Genomic DNA, 25,579 nt, shown 5'->3' on the forward strand with positions numbered 1-25,579 from the left:
TGCATAAACTAATGACAGAAATCTTACTAGTATTTTAGCTTGTCTGATTTAATGTTTTGATGAACTACATCTTGTATTGACAACCTTTTGTCATTGGGGGCAATAAGATGGTCCAAGCTCAGGTTTTTTTTCCCACTTTTTGGGAAGATAGCCCATGGCTTTGGAATTGGGAATTTTATTGGCATTTTCATGAAATTGGGAAAATAAATTCATTAGCCTTTTTTTCCACACGAAAAGTCCTCTGATTAGGGAAATACTAAATTTGATTTAACTCTTTATAATCATTCAAATTATAAGAAAAAAATCATATAATACTTTGTTAGATGTAATTGAATTAAAATTGCGATAAAATACACATAAGACTTCTTTCTTAAAAAAAAAAAAAAAAAAAAAAAAATTTTTTTTTTTTTTGGAAATTGGGAATTTTTTGCCACATTTTGGGAAAAAAGTATACTTTTTGGGATTGGGATCATAGCCGAATTTCGGCTATAAAATCGGGCCAAAAAAAACCCTGAAGTTACTTACATCTTGTATTGACAACCTTTTGTCATTGGGGGCAATAAGATGGTCCAAGTTACTTACATCTTGTATTGACAACCTTTTGTCATTGGGGGCAATAAGATGGTCCAAGTTACTTACATCTTGTATTGACAACCTTTTGTCATGGGGGCAATAAGATGGTCCAAGTTACTTACGCCTTGTATTGACAACTTTTTGTCATTGGGGGCAATAAGATGGTCCAAGTTACTTACATCTTGTATTGACAACCTTTTGTCATTGGGGGCAATAAGATGGTCCAAGTTACTTACATCTTGTATTGACAACCTTCTGTCATTGGGGGCAATAAGATGGTCCAAGTTACTTACATCTTGTATTGACAACCTTTTGTCATTGGGGGCAATAAGATGGTCCAAGTTACTTACATCTTGTATTGACAACCTTTTGTCATTGGGGGCAATAAGATGGTCCAAGTTACTTACATCTTGTATTGACAACCTTTTGTCATTGGGGGCAATAAGATGGTCCAAGTTACTTACACCTTGTATTGACAACCTTTTGTCATTGGGGGCAATAAGATGGTCCAAGTTACTTACACCTTGTATTGACAACCTTTTGTCATTGGGGGCAATAAGATGGTCCAAGTTACTTACATCTTGTATTGACAACCTTTTGTCATTGGGGGCAATAAGATGGTCCAAGTTACTTACATCTTGTATTGACAACCTTTTGTCATTGGGGGCAATAAGATGGTCCAAGTTACTTACATCTTGTATTGACAACCTTTTGTCATTGGGGGCAATAAGATGGTCCAAGTTACTTACATCTTGTATTGACAACCTTTTGTCATTGGGGGCAATAAGATGGTCCAAGTTACTTACACCTTGTATTGACAACCTTTTGTCATTGGGGTCAATAAGATGGTCCAAGTTATATCTTACCTCTGGGCACGTGGATGTCAAATCCTGAAGTTAACATAATAAAATTGAGGGTTCAACGCAAAACTATTGCACCTTCAATAGAAATGTGAAGAAGATAATTCTCACAGTTTCACGCTAAGTATAGAAATTGAATGTGAAACACAATGCCCTTTTGTTATCCTTTTCCCCTTCAGAAGAGAAGCGAAAATGGCTATTTGCAAACAGCATAAAACCAGAACAGTCTGTAACTCGCAGTCTGTTCAGGTATTATGCTGTTTGCTGCTCATCAGTATCTAAGGGTTGGAAATGAAGCCTTTAAAACTTGAATCTTGTAAGAAGGGCTTTAATTAAATTAACTTTCTAAGTGACTGCAAACGCTTCAAAATAGTATCTAAGTGGTTAAAGGTTAATAGATTGTGTTTTAGATTTTCTAAGCCTTGATTAATAATAATATATATAACATGACCTACGCTCCAGGAGTGAAATAACGTAATGCTCAATTTTGTTTATTACACAGGTGTTATTACAATAGTTATATAACTGTGAAATGACGTCATTTTTGTGACATAATGACGTCATTATTCAAACGAATTTCTTCAGTAAAACTCTTTTACAATGTGAATAAATGGTGAAAAGAGCATACAATAAAAAGAAAATTTGTTGGTCATGTTATAAATAGAATCTTAGATTCGTGGTCATTTGTATTGTTTTTATTAAACTCGTCATCTAAATAAAGATAAAAACTCGGCAGGCCTCGTTTTTATCTTTATTTAGATGACGAGTTTAATAAATTTAATACAAAACGACCACTCATGCAAGATCCTATATATATTATCTTTTCAAACCTAACCTAAGATTTCTTTTATATGAACCGTTCTCTGGGAAAACAGGGTCTAATGCATGTTCATAGTGTCGTCCCTGATTAGCCTGTGATGTCTGCACAGGCTAAACAGATATGAAACTTTCCACCTACAATAAATTTTAGGTAAGAAGTAATTTCCTTTAAAAATTGTTCCATAAAAGCGGACAGTGTTTACCCAAATTAGCCTGTGTAGACTGCACAGGCTTATCTGCTTCACCACTAAACACACAGGTATAAAACCCTCTTTTCCCAGGGTGGGGCTAATGTAAATTATATCAGCTAGACAAATATTTGGTCAAGAAAATTTTATTTTAGAAAAGAAGGTCAACATGGGACCAAAGAAAGTCAGCAACTCCTTAAACAGTGCAACAAAAACTGAAGAAAATCAGTCACAGCCACAGCCAGTGAAGAGACAACGACCAGATAGCAACAAGTCATCAGTGAACAATGTAGCCTCTTCATCTAGTCCCAATAGCAAGACATTCCTATTGGTTGCTTTGTCATTGCTAGTGGCAACCACGGCAGTGATACTCACCAATGATGATGTGAAGATGTTTCTAAGTAAGATGTTGTTGTATTTTGTCCGCTGTATAGTTAAGACTGTTGGTTAAGTCAAACACATGTTATACTGAAGAATGAAGTGGTTTAACCCTTTTCTTCTCAGCAGCAAAGTGAAAATGGCTATGTGCAAACAACATAAAACCAGAACAGCCTGTGAGTTACTCGCAGTCTGTTCAGGTTTTATGCTGTTTGCTGCGCATCAGTAACTTAACGTTGGAAATGAAGCCTTTAAAACTTGAATATATTAAGAAAGGTTTTAAATTAAATATTGCTTTTTAAGAGACTACAAATGCGTTAAAATATGTATCTAAGAGGTAAAGCGGTTATGGTAAAATGGAAAGTAAAATATTGTTTTGCATTGTGTGACATTTTGACTTTCAGATTATTTGGACTTATGAGCTTCCTAAGTTAACTCAATTTTTTAGATTCATCTCACACCGACAATGCATGCTAGGCTATGCTATACCATATCAAACAACAATCCAATATGCAATACCACACTGCTCAACAACATACTGTTCCGGTGATCAAATTAACACACTGCACAACAATATAATGTTCAAATAATTAAATTAGCACAAGAAAGCACTCCTGCACTGATATATTTTTTACCCAGGCTTGCTCAGTCTCAGTTTTATGTATCATTTTCTTGATCTTAAGTAATACTAATACTATGAGTATTAAGGCTTCCTTTTATATGATACCATACCATGCCATACCATGCCATGCCATGCCATGCCATACCATACCATTTTTAGCTCATCTATTTTTTGAAAAAAAAAATATGAGCTATTGTCATCACCTTGGCGTCGGCGTCGGCGTCGGCGTTGGCGTCCGGTTAAGTTTTGCGTTTAGGTCCACTTTTCTCAGAAAGTATCAATGCTATTGCATTCAAACTTGGTACACTTACTTACTATCATGAGGGGACTGGGCAGGCAAAGTTAGATAACTCTGGCATGCATTTTGACTGAATTATGTGCCCTTTTTATACTTAGAAAATTGAAAATTTTGGTTAAGTTTTGCGTTTAGGTCCACTTTTTTCAGAAAGTATCAATGCTATTGCATTCAAACTTGGTACACTTACTTACTATCATGAGGGGACTGGGCAGGCAAAGTTAGATAACTCTGGTGTGCATTTTGACAGAATTATGTGCCCTTTTTATACTTAGAAAATTGAAAATTTTGGTTAAGTTTTGTGTTTAGGTCCATTTTATTCCTTAAGTATCAAAGCTATTGCTTTCATACTTGAAATACTTACTATCTATCATAAGGGGACTGTGCAGGCAAAGTAATGTAACTCTGACTGGCATTTTGACAGAATTATGTGCCCTTTTTTACTTAGAAAATTGAAAATTTGGTTATGTTTTGTGTTTAGGTCCACTTTATTCCTACAGTATCAAAGCTATTGCTTTCATACTTGCAACACTTATTAACTATCGTAAGGGGACTGTGCAGGCAAAGTTATGTAACTCTGACTGGCATTTGGACGGAATTATGGGCCCTTTATACTTAGAAAATTGAAAGTTTGGTTAAGTTTTGTGTTTTGGTCCACTTTACCCCTAAAGTATCATAGATATTGCTTTCAACACTCGCAAACTAAGGGTACAGTAAAAGGACAAGTTGCATAACTCTGGATGTCATTTTTACGGAATTATGGCCCTTTTTTGACTTAGTAACTTTTGAATATATGGTTAAATTTTGTGTTTTGATCCACTTTACTTCTTAAGTATCAAGGCTATTGCTTTCAAACTTCAAATACTTTCATGCTATCATGAGGTTACTGTACCTGGCAAGTTGAATTTTACCTTGACCTTTGAATGACCTTGACTCTCAAGGTCAAATTATTAAATTTTGCTAAAATTGCCATAACTTCTTTATTTATGATTAGATTTGATTGATACTTTGACAAAACTACTCTTACCTGACATACCACAATAGACTCCACCCAAACCATCGCCCGTGCCCCCCCCCCCCTTCCCCCCCCCCCCCCTCCCCCCCCCCCCCTCTTTCCCCCCCCCCTATTTTTTTTTATTTTTTTTTTTAGATCATCTCACAAATGACCACCACACCCTCACACTATACCCCCCCACACCCCACCCCCTCCCCAATTTTTTTTTAAACGGTTAAAAGACAAAACTATTTATTTTGATAATTTTATGTTTGAAATACCGTCCAACCATCGCACCCAAGAATCCCCCCACACCCCCCCTCCCCCCCACCCCCCACCCGAATCCCCCCCCCCCCACCCCTAATTTTTTTTTTTTTTTTTTTTAAGATCATCTCACAAATTACCACCACAACCTCACACTATACCCCCCACCTCACCCCCCGCCCCCCAATTTTTTTTTGAAACTGTTAAAAAACACAAATATTTATTTTTATTATTTTATGTTTGAAATACCCTCCAACCATCGCACCCAAGAATCCCCATCCCCCCCCCCCAACCCCCCGATTTTTTTTTTTTTTCCTTTTTTTGCATTTTAAAAACATAATGTAATAAATGTCCACACCCCCACACAATGCACCCCTCTTCACTCCACCCCTCCCTCCTTTGTGATTGAAAATGAGAGTCCCTTCACCTTTAAAAAGAAAATAGATGAGCGGTCTGCACCCGCAAGGTGGTGCTCTTGTTTATCCTGTCACATGCCTTTAAACCAGCCCGATAACCAGGTAACCTAATATCCCAAAAGATATTAGGTTAGTTGACCACGTGACCTCGAATATCCGTCAGTTGCTCTCCGCGCATGCGCATGCCTTAACTATTGTCTATTAATAAAGAATACTTTTTTCTATTAAAAAATATCAAATACATTTAAACATTATTGCTTAAAGAGACTAATTTTGTCTTTGTGTATTGAGTTAATAACGATAAACTCGATTTCTTTGTTGTTTAACCAGATGGAAGCTAGCCTAAGCGCTTTGCATGATGTGACGTCACAATGTTTTTGCTCGCGTGTGGGTTTTCCCATTTTTAATATTTAAACACAAAATACTCGAAAACTAGATATTTTAGAAACATTTCAAGGAATGCTGAAAATGTGACAGGATAAATAGAATAATAGGTTGGTGACGAGGATGGAGAATGGTTATCTGGCTCGTCGGACTTGCCAGATAACCATTCCCCATCCCCGTCACCAACCTATTATTCTCTATCTATTATACTGGTACCAACAATTATAACTAAAGCAATTCTAATCCACTCATTTTACCTAATACCTTATTAAGACTATGCCCAATACTTTATTTAAATTTAAATCTTTATTGAAAACAGCATCTTTTTTTCCAGTTCAGTTCACATCTATCGGGTCCAACACTTTGGAAGAGGTCGCCAAATATACAGATAGTGCACAATATGTTGAGGAAGAAACGGAGGCTGTGAGTGAAAAGTCTAGTCAAACACATGATATAGGAAAAGACTCTGCTAAAAGAAGCAAGCTTCATGCATCCAGTCCTGTTGAATCAGGTACGAAAGGTGAAAAACTTGAAAAAGAATCGGATGATCAGGAAACAAGGGAAGGTGTGAATAACATTGCAACACAATCTGTTAAAGTAGATGAAGTCCTGACTGAAGGTTCTGATACAAAAAATGTTGAGAAAGATCACACTGAAAGTGATGAGGCAGATAAGGAAATCAAGAAAGAATCCGAAGAAGATCAGAAAGCTAAGTCAAAGAGGGAGTCTTATGAAAACAGTGCCATAACAAGTAAAGGGGATTTCAAGATAAGGAAGAGATTGGACGAAGCTGATAAAGCATTACAAATGGTATGAATACGAGAAATTTTACCTGATATTGTAAAACATCAGTAGTCTCTTTTTGTATAGTTAAAGGGGCCTTTTCACAGATTTTGGCATTTTTTTTAACTTATTCATTAAATGCTTTATATTGATAAATGTAAACATTGGATCGTAAAAGCTCCAGTAAAAAATCAAGAAAAAAATTAAAAAAAGGAAAAGAACATTGCCTGGAGCAGGTTTCGAACCAGTGACCCCTGGAGTCCTGCCAGAGTCCTGAAGTAAAAACGCTTTAGCCTACTGAGCTATTCCGCCGAGTACACATTCCTGATGTATTTTATACCTTATATAAGCAATCTTCGCAGTTTCACAAAATTTAACGACAAAAATAGAACTCTCCAAATTATTCAATCGTTTCGCGTTGCAACGCTTTTTAATTTTTAGGTTTTAAAATCGTCAAAAGATGCATATAATGGCTATATTAGAGCATGGTTAATGTTCAGTATTACTGTTTCCTCACAAATATCATAACTAAAACGAAAACTTACAAATCTGAAACAACTTTTTTCAATTTTGTCAATTTACCAAAGCGTGAAAAGATCTCTTTAATAATAGGGAACTTTGCATGTCCCAAATATTTCTTGTAGTATTTTTACAAGGCTACTTATAACAAGATTTTGTCTCACCTGAGCATGAAAAAATTGTGGAGAGCTATTGTGATCATCCTATGTCTGAGGTTGGTGGTTGGGCGTTGTTCGCCATGCTTCATCAACTTTATGCTTCTACCAGTTTAGAGGTATTGTTTTAAATCTAATCTTGATGAAACTTGGTAAAAATGTTAGTATTGACAATATCTGGGCTAAGTTCAAAACTTGGTCTTGCATGCTGCCCAACATAAGGTCAACATGTCCAATTTTAGAAAAACCTTGTTACCACTATAGAGGCCACATAATTATATGACTGAATCTTGATGAAACTGGTTCAGAATGTTAAACTTGACAATATGTAGGCTGGTTTTGAATCTGGGTCACATGTGTGGCAGAACTAGGTCACCAGGTCAAATCATAGAAAAACCTGTTTGCACTCTATAGATTGCATTTATATGTTGATGAAACCTGGTCAGAATTTTAATCTTGACTTTTTATCATATGACAAACAAGATTAAGACGTCCATGCCAAAACAGGTATTTTTCGCTGTTTTTAACCCTTTATTACTATTATTAATTGTTAAAATGCTGCTCAATTTAAAGCCATAGCGCCATGAAAGTGATAAGCGTTTATATCGTATTAACATTTGCTCTATCTTTATCTCTACTTTACTTGCTACAAAATTTCTGAGCAGGTCTCAAAATGACAGCTCTGTCTCAGCATAGATGTCGCCAATTTGTTATGTCACGTGGTTACCCCCTCTGTTTATTGGCCTAGTTGGAAGCAGGATGCATCCAAAGATGTCAAATATAAGAAAAACTTGTAACATGTATTTATTTTGTTCAAATTTGTGTCCTGTTGTGGGACCCATTCCCATTGAAAAAAGTATATATTTTTCCCAAATGGGACTTGAAAATTTCAAATTAAAGATTTCCTCCCAAAAAATATTTTTGTTTTAGTAAGTCTCAACATTAAGTTTATCTCAAATCCAGCTCTTCAAGTTAACGTTAGTAAATATAATATTAATGTCACTTTTATTCGCAATATACACTATTTGATAGCAAAAACTCAACTATACTAAGTTGCCAAATGTAGTCAAAACGACGCACATTTTCCCATTGCAAAGGGACCCCGCCCCATTCACAAATTGGCAAAAAAAATCACTGCAACTCTATAGAAGCCTCATGTATAACTCAACGTTGATAAAACGTGTTCAGATTTTGTTTTTTGACAATATCAAGTCTGAGTTGTAACAATGTTATCTCGATCACATGCCCCCAAAATCTAGGTCATTAGGTCAAATCATAGAATCACCTTGTTACCACTCTAGAGATCTGTTAACTAAATGTATGACAAAGGTGTTGATATGTTTACCCTCTCGGTTAACATACACCCTTTCACATACAATAAAAATACCACATGGTAAAGGGATAATACACTTTTTAAAAGTAGATAATTATCACCCTTAGGTCCAGTGATTTTTTGTCAAAAATTACAGCTCTTATAGGCTGTTTCCCAATTGCAAAAAGGCAGTTTTCCAATGGCAAAAAGTAAAAAATTAAATCCCAAATATCTGACCAAAATTTCCCAAAAATATGCCAAAAACTTGTTCAATAAACTCAATAGTTGGTTTATTGAGTTTATTACACAGCAATTTAATTACCTAGCACTTAACAATATGAATTTTAAAAAGCAGTTAAACATGCACTTATGAACAATTGTTATTTATCAACTGTTATTTATCAACATATTACAAATGTACAATTTTTCCCAATTTCCTGGTCTATTGCACTTTTTTTCCCATTCAAAAAGGCTCGGGCTGTAAAATATAAAGCGAAGGAAAATCACTGAGGTCCCACTCTGCCCTTTTGGAAACCACAATTACCAATTTTTGATCTGATCTCATTGCTATACAGGAAATGTATTTGAAGTTTCAATAAATTAATTAAATTTTCACAGGGAAACAGTTAATTAATAATAAAAGCTATGTTTAAAATGAAAATACATGTAACATGGAATATATACATGTAACACAAGCTATATTGTAAATATTCCGCAGGGATACCGGTAACAGATCTTGCTTAAAAGCATATTTAACAAATAAGCACCCTGTCCTATTCAAATCCTATCTGAAGCATTGTTGAGTGTTACCCTCACTTTGTATTCATTCAGCTGAAATTGTTTCAAATTGTCTTGTCAATGGAATTCAGCCACTATTACAGTCAAACCTGAGAACAGCGGTCAGTCAAGGGAAATGACCAAAGTGACCATTGTACACAGGTGACAGTTGAATTCGGATCACAATTTTAAGATGGTTTGTCAGTTGGTAGTATTGCTACGTTGTTACCCTACCCAGTCGTTTGCATACAGTGTAAATCAAAGGCTCATTGCCGTTAACTAAGAAATAACTTATGTGTTTACATTGAATAATACAGAATAATATCTTATAGATTGATTTAATTTCATATTGTTAAACTAAAGCAATGACTTTATCAACGCTGATAAAATTGTTTACTCATGCATCTCGTTCATTCAGTACATAAAGCTTTTCGTCACGTCCATAAAAGTCTAAAAAGTGGATTGGCTGTCAAAAACCGATAGTACGGTGTAATTGTACCGGTCTTATTCAAAGAAAAAGACGCAAAAAGTATGTTAAAATTTATTTGTACGCAAACATCACACAAAAAGCACTTTTAAACTTGACCCGGTGTGCAAAGAATTCGTCCTGAAATTTCATGATGGAGTCAAGCATCACCTGGTTGTTCTTTGACAAAGCAACGTTCTTTAAGTGATCGATGTACTGGCATGTTTCGCTGATACTCAATGTTGTAAGTACAATATACTAATTAGCAGTCATTTAATTAGCGATAATTACTTTAAACGTGTCACAAACTCTGACATATTTTCTTTTGAAGATAGCCCCACAATTATCCCCAGAAAACAAACTGTCTCAACACATTATTTGTTTACTCGCAGCGGGCCGCTTTTATAATATCAAAGACAATTACAGCTATCAGACTTTTAAACCGCAAAATAGACGGACAAATGATGTGCTGTGTTTTTAATTTTCGTGACTTGAGACGACTGGCGCGTGACCGTTGATTTCAGGTCAAACATGAATTTTGGAGTGGAATATAGTGGCCGTTGGCTGTTATGGACAGGTGGCCGTTAAATTCAAGTGTAATATAGAGTGTTTTTCGTCGGGGGTATACCAGACTGCAATTGGGCATATTATTGCTAGGGTCCATTTTTAATTATTATTATTTGTAAGTTAAGAACTGCATTCACTTCTATCACTTCTGCTTTCTTTTTCTTTGCAAAACTGATATATGTCATTAAATATAGCCATCTAAAACATTTTGTTACAATGTGAATCAAGGCCTCTTCCCCCAAGAGAAAGGCCCCTTACCGCTAGAGCATTTCTTTTAAATGATGAACATTTCAACAAACTTCAAGCTTACTTTTGGACTTTTTCACCTTTCTTAGTTCTGTTGATAATTTTTTCCACAAAATGTAAGGCCAGGCCCTTCCCCAAATCAAGAAAAAAGCCCTGTATGTAGTCATGATTCAAAAGTCAGTGTGTTAAATTCATAAAACAACAGTTCAATGATCATCATTGTCTATATTAAAATGGCGACCTTAATAAGTCACCCTACTTGTGTTTGCTATATCTAATATAATATCCCTATACCAACTTGATCATGGGTAGTAACATTGTTAAATATTTAAGCCTTGCCCTGAGCACACAGGGTTTAACAAATATGCATGAAGTGTTGTTCCCAGTCTGCACAGGCTTATTTGGGACATACCTTGCTGCAGGAACTGGATTTTCACTAGGAAGAGACTTCTTTTTAACAAACAATTCTATTAAAGCCTTAAGTGTGTGGACTGCACAAGCTAATCTGGGACAACACCTTAGTTTTACGCACATGAATTAAGCCCCCTTTTCCTAGAGTCAGGTTCATTTGTTAGGCTCTATATTTCAGGGTGAGCTGAAAAAGGCTCTAGATCTGTTTGATGACATCCTTAAGAACAAGTCACAGAGCCCAAGAGCTTTATGGGGTAAAGGCCAGGTAAGGGACCTAATAGAGAGTTCACAAATGTTGTGGCTGTAAGATTATCTTCAGTCATAACTCTTTCAGTGCTGGAACCAAATTTTAAAGGCCTTTGCAAACAGTTTGGATCCAGATGAGACGCCACAAAATGTGGCGTCTCATCAGGAGCCAGGTTTTTTTTGGCCCAATTTTATAGCCGAAATTCGGCTATGTTCCCAATCCCAAAAAGTATACTTTTTTCACAAAATGTGGCAAAAAATTCCCAATTTCCAAAAAAATATTTATTTTTTTTTATTTTTTTTTTAGAAAGAAGTGTCTAATGCATATTTTATCTCAATTTTAATTCAATTACATCTAACAAAGTATTATATGATTGTGTTCTTTTAATTTGAATAATTATAAAGAGTTATGTCAAATTTATTATTTCCCTAATCAGTGGACTTTTCGTGTGGAAAAAAAAGGATAATGAATTTATTTTCCCGATTTCATGAAAATGCCGATAAAATTCCCAATTCCAAAGCCATGGGCTATCTTCCCAAAAAGTGGAAAAAAAACCTGGGAGCCAAACTGTTTGCTATTCTTATACAAATGTAGTATTCTTTGAAAAAAATCGAAGAAAATGCTAATTTTAGAAATTGAGCAGACGACATTTTAGCAGACGACAAATTTCCCAGCATGCAAAGGGTTAAAGATAACAATAATAAAACTCCAGAGACATTATCATGGGGGACAGTCCTGTTACCATACATTATTTATTTGAGAAATGTTACCTTATGCCAATTCAATACAGGACAGTTCATAGTACCGTCTACTTATAATGTTATACCTGAAATTTGTTAATTTTTCAGGAGTACGTATTTTCAGAAATGCCTTTAGAGCACTTACTTTATTTTTTGCTTTTAAAATAGGCTAGATTGAATTTTACCGGTATGCAGTTGTTTGCCACTATAGACAGAGCAGGGCTCTGGGGGCAGTAGCCCCTGATACTAAGGAAATATACAGGATATTAAGGATTATTAGGTGTTGCGTTAGGTGTTAGGTGTTGCGCGCTTTTAGCAATGATCAAATTATAAGTTTGTCCATTCTTTTTTACGTACCGGTAAAGTTCAATCGTCCCTCAAAGTATTTCAGTGGTGAAATTATGGTAACTGCTCCTTTCTTAATTATTTATTGTTTTATAAAAAGTCATCTCAATTTGGAGTGTTTTTTTTCAAATTTTATTATAATACTTGTAAGAGAACTGATATACTGAAAAGTGTTAATTATTTTATGAAAACCTGAACATTTTACAAAATGTCAGTATCACTACTTTTTACATTCAGAAGAGAACATTTCTTTATTCATGTCCATTTAAAAAATTTGTTAAACGATTATTTTATGTCTTAATATTTTAAAAGTTGCTGTATGTCGCCTAAATAAATAAAAAAAGGAAACAATGAAAATGAATAAAAATGTCAGTAAGATGACTTATTACAGTCAGTAGAAGATATATCAACACAAAAAATAAAAATGACTTCATCTAGGGTTACCACCTTTGACCAGTGATTTAACTGTTTGTGTTGACATGTACAAGATAAATAAGAATAAATTTTAAGTTTTTAAAAAGAGTTTTAATTTTTAAACAATGTATAGGTACTAATTCAATAAAATACCATTCCTATGAAGTGTTACACCAGTGTGTTTATTGTTTTTCACATTTAAAAAAAAATAATATTTGATGCCCAATTCGGCCCCATTCCCAAATTCAAAAACTATTTACTTTTCCCATATGAATGCCTAAAATTCAAAATTGAAGGTTTCCTAAACATAATTATTTAAAAAAAAAAAATCACCAATTGCAGTATCCAGCTCTATAAATTTAGGTAAATTTAATATTGAAAACATATTATAATATATTAAGTATTTGTAAGTACATAATATCATAAAAATATACCATTTTTAGTCTTAACAATGCAATTTTTTGCCATCCAAAAGACCCCTTACCCATTCCCAAAATGTTGAGAAAAAAAATGCTGTTTCATTTTTAGCTCATCTATTTTTTGAAAAAAAATTATGAGCTATTGTCATCACCTTGGCGTCGGCGTCGGCGTCTGCGTCGGCGTCGGCGTCCGGTTAAGTTTTGCGTTTAGGTCCACTTTTCTCAGAAAGTATCAATGCTATTGCATTCAAACTTGGTACACTTACTTACTATCATGAGGGGACTGGGCAGGCAAAGTGAGATAACTCTGGCGTGCATTTTGACTGAATTATGTGCCCTTTTTATACTTAGAAAATTGAAAATTTTGGTTAAGTTTTGCGTTTAGGTCCACTTTTTTCAGAAAGTATCAATGCTATTGCATTCAAACTTGGTACACTTACTTACTATCATAAGGGGACTGGGCACGCAAAGTTAGATAACTCTGGCGTGCATTTTGACAGAATTATGTGCCCTTTTTATACTTAGAAAATTGAAAATTTTGGTTAAGTTTTGTGTTAAGGTCCATTTTATTCCTTAAGTATCAAAGCTATTGCTTTCATACTTGCAACACTTACTAACTACCGTAAGGGGACTGTGCAGGCAAAGTAATGTAACTCTGACTGGCATTTGGACGGAATTATGGGCCCTTTATACTTAGAAAATTGAAAGTTTGGTTAAGTTTTGTGTTTTGGTCCACTTTACCCCTAAAGTATCATAGATATTGCTATCATACTTGGAACACTCGCAAACTATCATAAGGGTACAGTAAAAGGACAAGTTGCATAACTCTGGATGTCATTTTTACGGAATTATGGCCCTTTTTTGACTTAGTAACTTTGAATATATGGTTAAATTTTGTGTTTCGATCCACTTTACTTCTTAAGTATCAAGGCTATTGCTTTCAAACTTCAAATACTTTCATGCTATCATGAGGTTACTGTACCTGGCAAGTTGAATTTTACCTTGACCTTTGAATGACCTTGACTCTCAAGGTCAAATTATTAATTTTCTCTAAAATTGCCATAACTTCTTTATTTATGATTAGATTTGATTGATACTTTGACAAAACTACTCTTACCTGACATACCACAATAGACTCCACCCAAACCATCGCCCGTGCCCCCCCCCCAACCCCCCCGCCCTATTTTTTTTTTTTTTTTTTTTTTTTTTTTTTTTTTTTTAAGATCATCTCACAAATTACCACCACACCCTCACACTATACCCCCCCCACCTCACCCCCCCCCCCATTTTTTTTTTAAACGGTTAAAAAACAAAACTATTTATTTTGATTATTTTATGTTTGAAATACCGTCCAACCATCGCACCCAAGAATCCCCCCCCCACCCCCCCTTTCCCCACCCGAATCCCCCCCCCCCCCTATTTTTTTTTTTTTTTTTTTTTTTTTTTTTTAAGATCATCTCACAAATTACCACCACACCCTCACACTATACCCCCCCCACCTCACCCCCCCCCCTATTTTTTTTATGAAACGGTTAAAAAACACAAATATTTATTTTTATTATTTTATGTTTGAAATACCGTCCAACCATCGCACCCAAGAAACCCCCCCCACCCCCCCCCACCCCCCCCCCCCCACCCCCGATTTTTTTTTTCCTTTTTTTCGCATTTTTGGAAGAAAATGTAATAAATGTCCACAACCCCACACAATGCACCGCTCTTCACTCCACCCCTCCCTCCTTTGTGATTGAAAATGAGAGTCCCTTCACCTTTAAAAAGAAAATAGATGAGCGGTCTGCACCCGCAAGGCGGTGCTCTTGTTTTTCAAGGTATTAGACAAACTTGCTGAGCAACAGAAAAGCAACAAGATGCTAGAGGAGGGCATGGCATTGATGGACAAGGCCTTGAGGCTGTCAAAGACTCCCGATCTGCTCCGCATGAGGATTGCAGAGAAATTGGGCGATCGGCAGGCATTCAGAGGTTACTGTGTAGAGTAGCTACATTTAAGTCTAACTCTGAAAAAACGGTGCTAAATGTGTGTGCTTAAAGTGTTGTGCCAGATCAGCCTGTGCAGTCTGCACAGGCTTATCAGGGATGACACTTTTTGCTGTTATCAAATTTTTGGTTTAAAGTAAGTCTGTTATATAAAATGTTCGAAGCTAAGTGAAAAGGGTTGACCCTGATTAACCTTTGTGGACTTTGCCGGCTAATCTGGCGCAAAAATGTACACACATGCGTTAAGCCCCATTTTCCCAGAATAAGGCTAAAACATGACGTAGAGGTAATTATAGCTCGATTGGTCACTGTTGGCTTGGGTACTACTTACATGTACCCCGGGTACTCTTAAGTATACTTACATGTACCCCGGGTACGGAAAATATACGTAATTGTACCCGGTTGATATTAGACTGTACCCGAGTTGTATTCCAGCCCAAAATCCGATGTCGTAAAACGCGCTTCCGATTATCTTAAACAAATTTCTCTTTAAAAATACTGCATCAACACGCTTTTTTAGTATGAGTTTCGAGAATATAGAGGCCATTTAACAGAAAATTGACATAAATGTGAATATAATTGATTTCAAACATATAGCCGACAACAACCGATTCAGAGTTACATTTCCCGGGTACGTTTTAGTATACTTACTGTACCCGGGGTACATGTAAGTAGTACCTGAGTCGACAATGACCAATCGAGCGTAATTATACTGGATTCACAATGGGCGGCTGTCTGTTTGTCTGTCTATCTGTCCATCTGTCATTTGACACAAACTTGTCGGGTAATGAACTTCTACATACTGTGACATTTCAAAATGCCCGCCTTTTAAATTGGTTTTCAAGTGATATGAAGTTGTGCATGTCCCACGTTACAAATTGTTTAAGGGGCCTTTTCACAGATTTAAGCATGTATTGAAGTTTGTCATTAAATGCTTTATATTGATACATGTAAAGATTGGATCTAAAAAGCTCCAGTAAAAAAAAAAGGATAAAATTGAAAAAAAGAAAAACAAAGTAACCTTCAACTGGACTTGAACCACTGACCCCTGGAGTAAAAGTCTATTGCTTAGACCACTTGGTCATCCGTGCTCATAGAATGAGTGAAGTATTTTATATAAGCAATCCTTGTAGTATCACAAAATGCAACGCTTTATAATTTTCAGGTTTTTAAATTGTCAAAAAATGCATATAATGGATATTTTAGAGCATGGTAAATGTTCAGTATTACTGTTACCTCACAAATTTCATAACTACAACGAAAATTTGCGAATCTGAAACATTTTTTAAAATTTTGTCAATTTACCGAAACCTGAAAAGGCCCCTTTAAAGTTATGCCACGTTTTAACCTTAACCTTTCTATAACTCAAAAAAAAAATACATATACAAGATGTGGTTTCATGGCATATACATGTACATCACTTCTGTAATGAGTTTAGTTTTCTACTAGTCATTCAAAAAGAACTTGCAGTGTGAAAGATGGGAACTGTGAAAAATAGGAACCTAGATTTTAAATTTATAATTAATAAAGAATATTTGTTTTGTATGTAATGACAAAGCATGCTATCACTGGAAATGTGGAGAATGAATATTTTCATGAGCACTTGAATTTATTGTTATATTTTAATGTTTAATCCAACGGCTATCAATAAACAATTCAAAACTTTTTCACAAGGTGGAGTCTGGTCCTTCCATTGACTGTTTTAAATTCAGAATAAAATAAGTATAAATTTGAAGCAACAATATTATTTGGCAGAAAAATATGTCTGTATTTTACTAAAAGTGGCATATTAAGTGCATTTTTTCTGGATAACTGGTCTTAAAGGCTCTATAAAGGTGACAAATCCAATTATTATGCATATCAATTGGTCTGATTTTTTCCAGATTTCAGTTACTCTTGCATAAAAACTGCTTATTACACAGCCTTAGGTACAACGTTGTCAAAAATTATGGAAGATAAATCTGTTTCATAATTGGAAGAAATGTTTACATTTTTGCAACTAACATGATGTGTAGCCTCAGAGCGTTGACATATGCTAAAAATAGCCGAAAGAAAATTCAATTTTAATTCTATTTTAAACAACTTTTTACCAGCAGAAAGTAACTTATTAGATCACTACAAACGTTTTAACCATTTAGAAGAGACCTACTTTGTGAGTGATACCGGAAAACGTTAAAAACCTTCGTTATATTTTTGGTGACCTGAGTCACTTTCACTTTCACTTTCCCGATTAAACAGCGATGTAAATAAACTGATTGTTTGTAAACACAATTGACTTGGAGGACACTTTATTTTGAGCTCAAAACTAGTTGTATTGCTTATTATTTATTGTAATGTCCAATAGCATATATATATTGTTTTTTGATAACCTTTATAAATTAAATATGAAATAAATATATTTAAACATTGATAAATAATTAAGGATCTTCATCTTTATAGAGCCTTTAATGCATGTGCGTAAAGTGTCAAGCCAGATAAGCCTTTGCTGTCCGGATAAGCTAACATTACAATAAAAACAGAAAGTGTTGTCCCTGATTAGCATAGGCGGACTGCACAGGCTTATCTTGGATGACATTTTAAACACATGCATTAGGCCCAGTTTTCCCAAAACAAGGCAAATTACTTTGTATTTTACTACAAGTGGCATAATATAACATCAAGCAATATTCACAGGTTGGTCGCGCAAGGAAGCCGAAACTTGGAGGTACATGATGGAGCGTTACCCAAACATGCCAGAGTTTCCACACAAACTGGGGACCAGCTACTTGAAAACAGGCCAAAACGAACTGGCTCGGGAACTATTCACAAACGTGAAGTATTTTTTGTATTGTGTTGTCACTGCTTGAACATGTATCCGTCTTGTGTTGCTGTTCTATTAGGCTTTGTAATGCTGGGAAATCCGTTAAATTGGAAATTAGCCTTAAATTGGAAATTAGTCGATATTTATTGTTGTATGTTTTTGTACCATCTCGGTATCTGCTAAGAAGTGCAGGCAATATTATCATGGACGCATTATGGATGTCCTATATCGAACAAAATTAGTTATTTGGCAAAAAACCTAGCATCCAGTAAATGTGACCTAAATGTACTTTAGCTCAAAATAAAATTGTTTTCTCCTGAAAGGTCACAGGGGCAGGTCCGCATACAAGGCAGTGGGAAGAGGCTGAGAGGACCTGTCAATAAAATCTGACTTGCACACACACATTGTTCATTTCAGCATACATACCTACTTGCTCTATTATCACCTTGAGCTACTGTTACCATCATTTGTACTTTTACCACCTTTTCTGCGAGTGTATTGCAAATGTCGGTAAAAGATCAAGGTCCTAAACATCACCGCCATGTGCTTTTTAACAGTTAAACTGTGAAATAGTGTGTCCATTTGTCACGTGACTCGCATTCCATGTTCAAAACATGTTTAGATTACATCATTGTTCATACATGAACCTCTGTGTGCGGGTACTGTATTATAGGACATTGTTGTTGGAATGGCGCTGCACCTGTTGTCATGATTTAGGTTATGAATGAATTTACTATGTTCAGAAATTGCTTGTTCAAATGTAAAAGCATCGTAATATTCTCATGTTTTACCGATCATTTGGCAACTTACAGCATTGTACATGGAACAGTGACTCTTGCAAACTGATGATTAATTAAACCCTTTACCACTTAGATACGTATTTTCACGCATTTTTAGTCCATTAGAAAGTTATATTTTATTGTCCCCTACTGGTTTCACCGGAGGGGACTTATGGTTTGCGCTTTGTGCGTCTGTGAGTCTGTCTGTTAGTCTGTCTGTCTGTCACACTTTTCTGGATCCCGCGATAACTCTAAAAGTTCTTAATATTTTTTCATGAAACTTGCAACATAGATATATGGCAATATGGACATTATGCACGTCAGTTCATTTTGTTCCTACGTCAAAAATTGTGGTTGCTATGGCAACCAAAAAATAAATAAATAAATAAATTATACTTACTGCACACGCATTAAGCCCAGTTTTCCAGGAACGTTGCTTATTTAACCCTTTCCTTCTTGAGAAGCTAAGTGAAAATGTCTTTTGCAACCAGCATAAAACCAGAACAGCCTGCGAGTAACTCGCAGTCTATTTAGGTTTTCTGCTGTTTGCTGCTCGATCATCAGTAACAAAGGGTTGGATATAAAGCCTTCAAAACTTGAATTTAGTAAGAAAGGTATTTAATTTATTGTAATTTCTAAGGGACTACAAATACTTAAAAAAAATGTATCTATGTTGGAAAGGGTTTTAATAAATGTTAATTTGATGTTGTTTTTTTTTCAGTTATTGAAGGAGAATCCAGAAGACGGATTTTCGTTGGTTCATCTAGGTTTCATACTAAAAATTACTGACCTGAACTACACAGGGGCCATACCCATGTTGCAAAAAGGCATTGATTCTAGACAGCCGGGCACTCTTGACGGTCGATTCTTTTACCATCTTGGCGATGCTTATATGAGAACAAGCAATAACGAAATGGTAATCCAGTGATTTGTTCTCTTCTTTTTGAATTATCCATAGAAGGCACTTTCGTAATATAGGACAACTTATAAATTCCCAGTGGCCTTCCGAAAAATTCTTAAAACGAAGCAAAAGTCGTGTCAATTTTGTTCCAAAAGCGCATTTTCTGCAAGTTAAGAAATAAAAATGAGCACTGGAACTGACATTTCAGCAAGAAGGCATATACAAGAATATTTGTAAGTGTTTTTGCAAGTAAGTTTCAAGCAATTAATAAGACCCATAATTCCCAAAGGGAAGATTTCATGACGACAATTCACGCAAATATTCCCAATTTCAGGGTGTTTCGCACTAATTTTCCCATTATTGTGGGGTACCAGTACTTTTCCCAATTAGGCCCAACAAATCAATGTAATTAGAGTTGAAAAGCCTGGCTATTACGTGTTGCCACTGAATGTTAATCAAACGCAAATGCAAACGATTACAATACATGAACAATATTTAATTTTCTGTGTGTCGTTGTAAATAGTTTATGATCTCAAGCTGAAGCATGTAACGTTGATAGTATTTTATTTCATGCAAAGTATAAGACTGGTGTGTGAATCCATTAAAAATTATGTATAATTGCTCTAAACCTTGAAGTGGTTTATGTATTTGTAGTTTTAGCAATTATAGCGGAATATGACCGTGACACAGTTTTGTAGTATAAATACTTTCTCGTAACCAAGAATACGAAAAAAATAAATAAATAAATTCCGCTATGAAGCCACATATTTTTTGTCAAGAAGGGCCAATGTTGGCCAGTCATTGTTGGCATTACGAAGCTGAAACAAATATTATTTGAGCCTCGATCTGGGAAAACTTAGCGTAATGCATGTGCGTAATGTGTCGTCTTTGATTAGCCTACGCAGTCCGCACAGGCTAATCAGGGACGACACTTTCGGCCTTAACTTATTTACTTAAAGTTACATAAATGGGTATAGTGAAGTCCCTGATATGCCTGTGCGGACTGAACAGGCTTATCTGGGAGGACACTTTACGCACAAGCATTAAGTCCAATTTTCCCAGAACTAATTTGATCGCGCTCTACTCTTTCAGGCGCGTAAGGTTTATCAAGAAGGGGCCAAGGCGGGGTTATTTCTATCTGCCGATCAGCGATCACTGTACAACGCCGAGACGAAGATAACCGGCCGTCCATGGTGGACACCAGCGGAAACCACGTACCTGAAATATCTAACGGTGTGTATTGCATGTTTGTTATAAGCCGTAATCACGTATTTGGCTTCAAAATTATTATATACACACAATGAACGGCCATCTCGTTATAACATAATGTTTTAATAGCTCATTTATTATTCGACATCTAAACCCATCTGATGGGCACAGTTGCAACTACTAGTATCTACTAGAGAACATTAAGGTCGTGTTGGTCACCGTACATGTTTTTTTCCCGAGATATATTTGGCAAATAACCGGACAGTTGGGGTAAATTTGACGTACTTTTCTCAACGTTAACATTTTCCCCCTGCAAGGTCTCAGAGGCAGGTCCGCACACACGTGCATTCGTGAAGACGCATTTGACGTATTTATAAACTCGGAAATATAAACACACACACGTCGTACATCCTTGTAGGTAGGTCAGTGCGTCTGGCACCCGTTAAGCGAGTACGTTGTTTGTGAAAAACATAATCCGTCCAAATGGTCCAATAAATCAGCAAATACAGAAACTACAGGATCATAAGAATGACAAAGCGATGCACGCGAGAGTTATAACATTTGATAACAATAATTGTCGTATTTTTGCGTTAACTGCCTTGAATGCTTTGAGTGACTTTACCTTAGGCAGTAACACTTTTGAGCATAGTATTGAAAACGTTAATGTATTTTGTGGTAATGCAATTAAATTATCCTATTCCAGAGCTTTTTAGTGATAAATATTAACGATCTACGAAATTTCAAATCAAACTTTTTTTTGTTGCAGCGATCGGGAGGTCACGGGTTCGATCCCTACCGTGAGAGCGTTCTTTAGATTTCCCCCATAGACACTAAGTACTGGTTCTAGTCCCAGGAAACGGTCTCGAGAGAGTTTCTAATAAACTCTAGGCTTTCTATGATATCGAGCTAAAATAAATAGGTTTCAGCTAAATTAACTGCAAGATTTTGACACGTTGGTTCTTGTCATCTGAAATGTCAGTGATAAGTATCACATAACGAGTCCTCACATACGTTAAACTTATAGTGTACATTTCAACATCTTCCGGGAAGAATTTTTAGTAAGACATTACGTTCAGTTCGCACTAAATATAGGGATACTAAAACTCAAGAAACATTATCAGGAGATGCATTTTTGCTACCATTGCGCTACTTTTAATGCCACCATTTTTGCTACAATTGCGCTACTTTTAATGCCGCCATTTTTGATACCATCGCGCTACTTTTAATGCCGCCATTTTTGCTACCATTGCGCTACTGTTAATGCCTCCATTTTTGCTACCATTGCACTACTTTTAATGCCGCAACGAAGTGGGAGGCATTAGGAATTGCATTTTTAGCTCATCTATTTTTTGAAAAAAAATTATGAGCTATTGTCATCACCTTGGCGTCGGCGTCGGCGTCGGCGTCGGCGTCGGCGTCCGGTTAAGTTTTGCGTTTAGGTCCACTTTTCTCAGAAAGTATCAATGCTATTGCATTCAAACTTGGTACACTTACTAACTATCATGAGGGGACTGGGCAGGCAAAGTTAGATAACTCTGGCGTGCATTTTGACTGAATTATGTGCCCTTTTTATACTTAGAAAATTGAAAATTTTGGTTAAGTTTTGCGTTTAGGTCCACTTTTTTCAGAAAGTATCAATGCTATTGCATTCAAACTTGGTACACTTACTTACTATCATGAGGGGACTGGGCACGCAAAGTTAGATAACTCTAGCGTGCATTTTGACAGAATTATGTGCCCTTTTTATACTTAGAAAATTGAAAATTTTGGTTAAGTTTTGTGTTAAGGTCCATTTTATTCCTTAAGTATCAAAGCTATTGCTTTCATACTTGCAACACTTACTAACTACCGTAAGGGGACTGTGCAGGCAAAGTTATGTAACTCTGACTGGCATTTGGACGGAATTATGGGCCCTTTATACTTAGAAAATTGAAAGTTTGGTTAAGTTTTGTGTTTTGGTCCACTTTACCCCTAAAGTATCATAGATATTGCTATCATACTTGGAACACTCGCAAACTATCATAAGGGTACAGTGAAAGGACAAGTTGCATAACTCTGGATGTCATTTTTACGGAATTATGGCCCTTTTTAGACTTAGTAACTTTGAATATATGGTTAAATTTTGTGTTTCGATCCACTTTACTTCTTAAGTATCAAGGCTATTGCTTTCAAACTTCAAATACTTTCATGCTATCATGAGGTTACTGTACCTGGCAAGTTGAATTTTACCTTGACCTTTGAATGACCTTGACTCTCAAGGTCAAATTATTAAATTTCTCTAAAATTGCCATAACTTCTTTATTTATGATTAGATTTGATTGATACTTTGACAAAACTACTCTTACCTGACATACCACAATAGACTCCACCCAAACCATCGCCCGTGCCCCCCCCCCCCCAACCCCCCCCCCCCCCTATTTTTTTTTTTTTTTTTTTTTTTTTTTTTTTTTTTTTTTTAAGATCATCTCACAAATGACCACCACACCCTCACACTATACCCCCCCCCCCCCCCCCACCCCACCCCCTCCCCAATTTTTTTTTTAAACGGTTAAAAAACAAATTATTTATTTTGATTATTTTATGTTTGAAATACCGTCCAACCATCGCACCCAAGAATCCCCCCCCCACCCCCCCCTCCCCCCACCCGAATCCCCCCCCCCCCCTATTTTTTTTTTTTTTTTTTTTTTTAAGATCATCTCACAAATTACCACCACACCCTCACACTATACCCCCCCCCACCTCACCCCCCCCCCCATTTTTTTTTATGAAACGGTTAAAAAACACAAATATTTATTTTTATTATTTTATGTTTGAAATACCGTCCAACCATCGCACCCAAGAATCCCCCCCCCCCCCCCACCCCCCCCCCACCCCCCCCCCCCGATTTTTTTTTTCCCTTTTTTTCGCATTTTTGGAAGAAAATGTAATAAATGTCCACACCCCCACACAATGCACCGCTCTTCACTCCACCCCTCCCTCCTTTGTGATTGAAAATGAGAGTCCCTTCACCTTTAAAAAGAAAATAGATGAGCGGTCTGCACCCGCAAGGCGGTGCTCTTGTTTTTATTTATAGATGCACCCGCAGCTGGTGTGTTTTTTTTTACAGAAATGGGAACGGATATCGAAATAATATTCGAATATTCGTTTTGTTCAGTATTCGAATATATTTGAATATTCTATTTTTATACCTTACATTCCAATGGCCTAAATTACCAACGGTGGAACAAAGCACTGTTTCTGATTGCCAAAAATGCAGTTTAAATCATATCTTATATGCATCTTTGAACCGGGAGATGGAATAATCATCTTTCTAAACGATATGATACTTGTTATGAACGTTGTACCTCACAGTTTATTTTCATAAGGTATAAGATATTTCCGGTAAACATGTGACCGTTATCCTCTTTTATTTCAAAACAATATTAAAATTGGGGGGATAAACTCCTGTAGATAAAATATTTCCGCATTACTTTTCAGAACGGACTCCAAAACCACGATTGTGTCAAAACTTTGAGCAAACATTGATGATATATAAGGAGTATCTATAATATATAGCTGGTTTGAAATGAATGCTTTCAAGATGAATTAATTATGATACTTATTGTAAACAAATGTAATAGGTTAATATTGCAGTAACTAAATTCTTATTGATAATCATGAATTTTAAATATGAATTTATCAATTTAAATGATTGGCCATTTGAATGTAACGAAAGAGGGGTTGTGTCTGTTGTCTTAAACAGGGTGAAGGATCACGTGACTTTTTAAATCAAATTATTTTAAGAGTTTCAACAAGTGCAAAAAATTAGATTTTTATGCTGCTTTTGGCAATGCGAAATACATCAGACTAACTTTATTTAATAAGCCTGTGTTCTTGTTAAAAAATTCCACGTATACTGCACGCAACGTAAAATTGTGTCACCGATTTCAGACGTATTTAATGGGTTATTCTTATACCTTATGATATCGGCGCAAACTGCAAGAACAATTGTCTTTTATGCGCTCATTTTTTTGAAAATTTATTTCGATAACTTAAGGTATTTTCAAAAATAAAGTGCTTAACAGTGTGTTTACATTCTGTCGAGCCAGTGTGTCAATCCCTGAAAACCCCGATAAATCTGCACTTTGTTAAAGCGATAGTTGTCTTACGATCTTATTTCATGTCGAGAAGTAGCACCAGGGAAATGAACAAAATAATTTTTTTAATTCAATTGCAAGCCAATTTATGCTGTACAGCAGAAAACTCTTCCATGTACACAATACATGTTCTCGGTTGGGAAATCCCATTTGTATGGACATAAGTTCATAGGACACATCTTACCGAGAATTCCCAAAATAGTCGATGTATCACGATTGACGACACATACACAATTTTGGTTCAACAACAAATACGAGTAAACATGTCGGTATCGGCAGTTCTTCTGCTTGTTAAACATATTACTGGAAAGAACAATATTGGATAAATGGTTCTATATAAAGATTGATAAATAATTTTATTTAACATGACTTGTTATGGTCATCTGCATGTTTGTTAAAAAAATCATAGTATTTATTCAAGTCTCAATTACATTGCATGTTCATTATACAATTTACACATACAATAAAACACGATGACACGAATGTAACCAGTCATAAATGACTTGTAAGAGACTGTACATTTTAAAAACTTTACCGTTAACATGACTACACCAGGTTGTTTAAGATT

At 35.7% G+C, this 25,579-nt stretch overlaps 1 protein-coding gene across 2 annotated transcripts in view; it reads left to right on the plus strand.

Moving 5' to 3' along the window:
- The window catches only part of LOC127847702 (aspartyl/asparaginyl beta-hydroxylase-like), a 55,987-nt gene that overhangs the window by 5,658 nt on the left and 24,750 nt on the right, over window positions 1–25,579 (plus strand). For both annotated transcript variants that reach the window (XR_008034129.1, XM_052379780.1), the window contains exons 2-8: window positions 2,596–2,841; window positions 6,128–6,603; window positions 11,208–11,294; window positions 15,021–15,171; window positions 17,860–17,996; window positions 19,487–19,681; window positions 20,759–20,899. Coding sequence is in view for 1 of the 2 variants with exons in the window: in XM_052379780.1 (XP_052235740.1) it covers window positions 2,610–2,841; window positions 6,128–6,603; window positions 11,208–11,294; window positions 15,021–15,171; window positions 17,860–17,996; window positions 19,487–19,681; window positions 20,759–20,899 (1,419 nt within the window). In the remaining variant the exon portion in view is untranslated. The remainder of the gene's footprint in view (window positions 1–2,595; window positions 2,842–6,127; window positions 6,604–11,207; window positions 11,295–15,020; window positions 15,172–17,859; window positions 17,997–19,486; window positions 19,682–20,758; window positions 20,900–25,579) is intronic.

This window comes from Dreissena polymorpha, chromosome 10, assembly GCF_020536995.1.
Source record: "Dreissena polymorpha isolate Duluth1 chromosome 10, UMN_Dpol_1.0, whole genome shotgun sequence".
NCBI lineage: Eukaryota > Metazoa > Mollusca > Bivalvia > Myida > Dreissenidae > Dreissena > Dreissena polymorpha.